Below are 6,080 nucleotides of genomic sequence, written 5' to 3'. Positions count from 1 at the left end.
TCCTGCTGAGAGAACAGGGATCATCCTTCTGTGTTACCAGCAGAGAGCTGATACAGTGGAGGCAGACAAGCTGCCTGGAGGAGCTGCTGGCCAGTCCCAGGCCAAGCCAGTTCCTTTGCTTGCTTGGTTTTAGCAGTGTGAGAAAGCTCCCAGCACCCCTTTGTCTTTGGAAATGAGTGGGGCCTTGTTTCTGAGGGGAATATTTCACCACATGAGGCTCTGCAGCAAATTGGATGGGCAGTGGCCTAGTTGTGCTGCAGAAGTGGGTTTGAGTGCTGGTAGATTCTGAATGTGATCACAGACTCTCTCCCTTGGGTCATGCTGCCCAGGGGTGACTGCCACAGTTACCAGCAGCTTGTTCTCAGTGCTGCTGTCTGGTTTTGCCTCTCCTAGATCGATGCCAAGAAGGAGCAGTTAGCTGATGCCAGGAGAGAACTGAAAAGCGCCAAAGCTGATGCCAAGGTCCGGAGGGATGAGAAGTCTAAAAAGTAAGGCTGGTGTTACTAGGCTGTGCAATGCTCCAGTTGGGTCTGTCACCCTCTGTTCTGCTTGTCCAGCCTGTGATCTGGGAAGACTTCTGTAAGCTTTCTTGTCCCCTCTTCATTCTTTGCATGAAGAAATGGCCTTCAAGTGGAGGACCACAGGGCAGTTCCTGACATAGTCACTAGCATTAGTCTTCACTGTCCCTTCACCCTCCGAGCTGTGCACCAGCCAGTGCTCAACCACCTTGCTGCCCAGGAGCAAGCAGAGCAGTGGATCCAGTGTAGCATTGCCATTTGTATGGGGAGCCAGGAGTCACACCATTGTACAGGCACTTCTCTGGGTTCTACCCTGCTCCATTGGAAACCCATGGTGCAGATTATGTCCTCAAGGCTCAATGTGGGCTCTGCAGAACAGCCACAGGGGTGCTGAGCTAAGGTAGCTCTGAAAGCAGAATCACAGCATGACTGTGTTTTAGAGGGATAGGTGGGCTGGTTTTAAAGTGATGTCACATCAGTAGAGTTCAGGCTGTTGCTTCCAGTCCTTTAAAACAAAACTGCTGTTTAAGATTTCTGCTCTGCCTCTTTGAAAATGTCAGTTCTTAATTGCATGTGCTGAGTGTTTTGTGTCACCATCTGTGCTGGCACAGCTGCCCTTGGTGTGGCTGGTGGCATTGCTTACCTTGAGCAGAGTCCCTTTGGGTTCCCACAGTGCTGCCATCTCGATATCGAGTCTAGCAGGGCATTAGGAATTAAATGCTTTGATTCTTTCCCACCCTAGGACAGTGGAGAGTAAGAAGAAAGCAGTGCAGAGGATTGAGGAGCAACTGATGAAGCTGGAGGTTCAGGCTACAGATAGGGAGGAGAACAAGCAGATTGCTTTGGGCACCTCCAAACTCAACTATCTGGATCCCAGGATCTCCGTTGCTTGGTAAGCACCTGCCTGGGGTGTGCAGGAAGGAACCACCCCTTCACTTCTGTCTTGTCCCCCTAGTTAGCAGACAAGGGCTGTGGCCAAGAGCAGTGCTTGGCCTTCCCTTGCATCTTCAGATGGTTTCAGGAAGCTATAACAGAGTCTCTTGAGGCAAGTGTAACAAGCCAGCCAAAGCCTCCCATGCTGGGAGGTGATGGGTCAGTGAACCTGCGGGGTCTAACCCTGGGAGGCTGGTCATGCTTGGCTGGGTGGTGTGTCCTGCAAAAGAGCAGAGCTTAGGAAGGTGCTGGGGAGAGAGCAGGGCAGCTCTGCACAGGGTTGGGAGCCTTGACTAACAGCGTCTCCTCTCCTGCAGGTGTAAGAAGTGGGGAATTCCTATAGAGAAGATTTATAACAAAACCCAGCGAGAGAAATTTGCCTGGGCTATCGACATGGCAGAGGAAGACTATGAGTTTTAACCTGGTTTTAATGAGCTGAATTTTATGGGGAAAAAAAAAAGGGGGAGTAGCCTGGTTTTTAGGGAGATTGATAAACTGTGAGCCTTACTTGTCCTTGGATACTGGGGAAGGGGGAAGAAAGGGGCAAGTGAGCATCAGATAAAACAGCCAACAACTTGCTGAAGCATAACCTGGAAATATCCTAAAGGAGCTGAGCCAGTTGTCCTATGGACAACTTATTTAAAAATGTTTCAGAGATCCAAATTCTAGCTGTCTGGTTTGTGTGGTTTTTCTCTTTTGAGGCAGGGCAAGTGGATGGGGGATTTGTCAACCTTCCGCCAGGCAAATTCACCATCACACTGAGAGCGTGGGAATCTTTAGCTACTGTATACAAAATCCAATTATATTGGTGCGTTTTTACAGTTTAGGGTTTTGCAATAACTTCTATATTTTAATAGAAAATGGACTCCTTAACCCCTGCCCTTCCCTCCCTCCTCCCGCCCCATTTCAGAATTTAACAAAGAAACAAAAATTTAAGGAACCCAACGCACCTGTTACAGCTGTCACTGTAGTCATGGATATACCCAAATCTTTTTATTTTGTTTTAATTTGTCACTTGAAACAGTCGTGGCATTGGAACATAAATTACAAATACCCACCACATTTGTTCAGAGCAAAGCGTGCTGGGAGATCGGCCTCCTGACTTGAGTGTTCCTTTTTTAAATGTGAATTTTTATTTCTTTTAATTATTTTAAAATATTTAAACAGTTTTTGTTTTGTTTGGGGTTTGTTGGGTTTTTTTTTCTTGATCTTAAAGATCGTGTAGATTTGGGGAGTGGGTGGGGGGAGGGGACCATGTGATGAGGACATGCATGTGGAATTTGAGGGCAAATGAATTTGGCAACCAATGACATTCCCATCACCCTTTGTTCTGAACACACTCTGTATACTTCAAGAATATCTACTTTTTAGGTTTGTCAGACTGTTTTACCTTTTCCCCCCTTTTTTTCTAAGCCCCACTCCCCTCTTTTACTTGAAAGATTTTATTGTGTAAAAAGAAGTTTCACAGGTCAATAAATTTCGAGGGAAACGAGCATCGGTCCAAAAAGGAAAATAATCAAGATTTTAGGGCTTTTATTTTTTTCTTTTGTAATTGTGTAAAAAAATTTTAAAAAATTAAAAAGCAGAATTTTAATGTGAAACCTTTTTTTGCTATAATCATTAGTTTTAGAGGCATCATTAGCGTAGTGTGTGTGCGAAGACCATTTCCTGCAGCCTTTCCTCAACAAGTATCTTCTATTTTTATCATGAATTCCCTTTTAATCAACTGTAGGTTATTTAAAATAAATTCCTACAACTTAACTGAGTGTTGGTGTCTGTGTTTTCTTTCCCCTCGGGCCCTGGGCTGTGAGGTCCCTAGGTTGGGGGGGGCAGATGGTGGGTCTGGAACCGTGGTTTTTCTGTTGCCTCCACAGGAAGATGTGGAGCCTTTCCCTGGGGAGCAGAGCTGCATGGAGGATGTTGAGGGCAAGGGGCAGGTGGGTTGGGATTGACCCAGCACTTGTGTCTTCATCAGGAGGGATTGGGAGCATGTGGGTTCATAATGATGCCAGGGACCTGAAATGAAGCACCTGGCCATGGCTGGATTTTGAAATCCACAGCTGCTCATGTTGCCCTAATTTTGAATAACTGCTCATTGCTGTTTGCTTGTGGTGAGTCGTGGTGGCTCTTGTGGTAGGTCTGTATGGTCAAGTAGCCAGACCCTCAGTGGGTGGAGGAGTTGGTCCTACAGTCTTTGGGTTGTTTTGGAGCCCTGGTGAGGGGCACAGGGCACTGACCCAGCTGTCTCACCAGCCTGAGATCCTGCTGCTTGCTCATGAGTTCACATCAATGCTCACCTGATTTCCAGATCCCTCAGCTATGCTCCCTATGTGGCAGTTTGCTTGTCTGGGTTGGTTTGTTACCCCCAGAGGAAACTGCCTTGAATAATGTGCTTAAATACCAGCAGCCTGACCCTCCAGGCTCCTTGGATGCAGAGCTACCCAGTTCCTGTTCCCAACCCCAGCAGGAATTTTAATCCCTTTTAATAAGAAGCTGTTTGGTGTCTGCTGGAGCCCTGGTCCATGTGCAGCCTGCCCTCCCCTGCACGGAGTGTAGCTGATTTCCCCCTCTGTAGCTGATGGGAATGTTCTCTGCATTTTTCTTGTGCCCAGGAGCCTGGAAATCACATCCCCACCGACCAAAAGCAGGTGACTTACAGCCCAGTGTTGGAGCAGGGGAGGAGAAGAGAGGAACTGGGCAGGGCTGCTGGGGCTGAAACCTCGTGTGGAGGGGACTGTGCTTGGGTACCCAAGGATGGTTCAGCACAAGGAGCTGGAGTTGGGGAGTTGAGGGCAGGAGCTAGTCTGCCCTGTGCTGAGCAAGGTCGGGATCCAAACTCCTGCTGGAGGGACTATGGACATCAGGAGCTGGAAGTTCCCACTGCTGGCACTGGGGAGACCCACGTTCCTCCTAGGTGGAAGGATGTGGTCTGTCACTGCCTTGCTCTGATCTTTCCTGCTTCACCCCTGACTGACCTGTGGTCACTGTTTCCATGCAAGCCCACCCCAGCACCAGCTCACTTTGCCCCCCAGGAGCTGTCTTTTCACCTGCTCCTGGGAAGAGCCCTTCCTGGGGCAGAGGAGAGCAGGAGCTGGGGGATGTGGTGAGATCTGAGCAGCTTTTCCTGGTGTGGTTTCTCAGCTGCCTTTTATTAGCCCACGACCCTGTCTGGAGGAGGATGGAGTGAGAGCAGCACCCTCCCCTTCCCTTCCTGGCCAGGAAGAGCAGGAGGCAACACAGGGACAGCAGGGAATGACATCCATCTCCCTGGCACTGGAGAGCAGCCCAGGGCTGGGTGTCCTTGGGGAACCTGGAGCAGACACATGCCCTGGCTCCTCCAGGAGCACCTTCCTGTCCCCCCAGTGCCAGTGCAGCACTTCCTGGGCTCCCAGACCCCAGGGGGTGACTGAGGGGCCGGGCTCAGCCCCCCGCAGGAGGCAGTGGGCCCTGCTGGGGCTTCCTGCTCCCATGGCAGGTTTGCAGGTGCTTTGTTGTGGCTGCAGAAACTCACGTCTGGCAGGAGGCACCGTTTGCTCTCTGGGGCCTTTCCAAGGTGCAGAGGAGAAAATGCCAGCAGAGGGGGGAAAGGGGCTCTCATTGTGCTCCCGACCTGCCCGTGCCTGGAACAATGCAGACTGTAAAAATATCCTTTCTATTTATACAGCCCTCCCTCCCTGCCTTCAGACCTGGATGAATTAAATTCCCATCCCCTACTCTGCTGAGCAGGGAAACGTGCTTCTCATGAAGGCAGCAGGATGGGATGTGCTCCCACAGAGTAGGATCCCCCCCATACACACACACTGGCAGATCTCCTCCCAGGGCATGGGGTGGCCATGGCCAGGCTGGGGGGTCTCAGGCCTTGCTCTGCCTAGAGGTGGAAAGGCTGGGCTGGGATCCCAGGTTGCTGTGCCTCTCCCTGTCAGTTGAAAGGAGAAGTGTGTTGGTGCAAAACCAGCCCTTGGCTCCCTCTGAATGCTGGGGAACACAGGTACTCCCCAACGGGCTCTGTCCCAGGCAGGGAGCTGAGGAGGATTTAACGTGTAGTTTTGCCTGTGGCAAGCAGGGTGAAGACCCACACTTAAAATGGAGAATTCCCAGATCTTGTTGACTTGCTGTGCAAAGAGAGGAATGGCTGTGAAGCCTGCCCTGTCCTGTTCTGCATCCCAGCACTGCAGTGCCTGGTCCTGCCCCAGTCTCACTGCCCTGGAACAGTTTTCCTGCCCTGCAGTGGGGCTGGTGTTTGGTGGCAAGGGAAACTGAGGCAGTGCTGAAGTGTCCAGTTTGGGGGGAGGGAGCAAACTTTAGGTTAACACTGGATATTGTGCATTGCAAGCCCGTGGCCGGGGTCCTATGGCCAAGGGGAGGCTGCAAACCCAGCAGGATGCAGCCCCATCCTCCTTGAAGTCTTAAGAGGATTCAGGGGCTGAAAATTGAAACCAGGTGAATTCAGGATATAGAAAAAAAAAAAATAAATGTTTGCTTCCCCGGGAACATCATGGAGCCGGGACAGGGAAGCTGGAGCTGTCGTGGGCTTCCCATCAGGTGCTTTTGTATAATCCGGAGGGATCTTGCAATGCCTGGAAGGGGCAGGAGGGTGCCAGGGGCGGGCGACCCCTGCCGCCGGCCACG

At 50.8% G+C, this 6,080-nt stretch overlaps 1 protein-coding gene across 1 annotated transcript in view; it reads left to right on the top strand.

The window, feature by feature from the left end:
• TOP1 (topoisomerase (DNA) I) overlaps nt 1-3,217 on the top strand; it is a gene marked incomplete at its 5' end in the record, with an annotated part of 37,706 nt that extends 34,489 nt beyond the window's left edge. The window contains 3 exons of the mRNA XM_009998798.1: nt 394-488; nt 1,261-1,410; nt 1,769-3,217. Coding sequence (XP_009997100.1) covers nt 394-488; nt 1,261-1,410; nt 1,769-1,871 — 348 coding nt within the window. The remainder of the gene's footprint in view (nt 1-393; nt 489-1,260; nt 1,411-1,768) is intronic.
• Nucleotides 3,218-6,080: the final 2,863 nt, after the last annotated feature.

Source organism: Chaetura pelagica, unplaced genomic scaffold, assembly GCF_000747805.2.
Source record: "Chaetura pelagica isolate M959 unplaced genomic scaffold, ChaPel_1.0 scaffold275, whole genome shotgun sequence".
NCBI lineage: Eukaryota > Metazoa > Chordata > Aves > Apodiformes > Apodidae > Chaetura > Chaetura pelagica.
The sequence above is the reverse complement of the archived record's forward strand: the minus strand, read 5'-3'. Positions and strand labels throughout refer to the sequence as shown.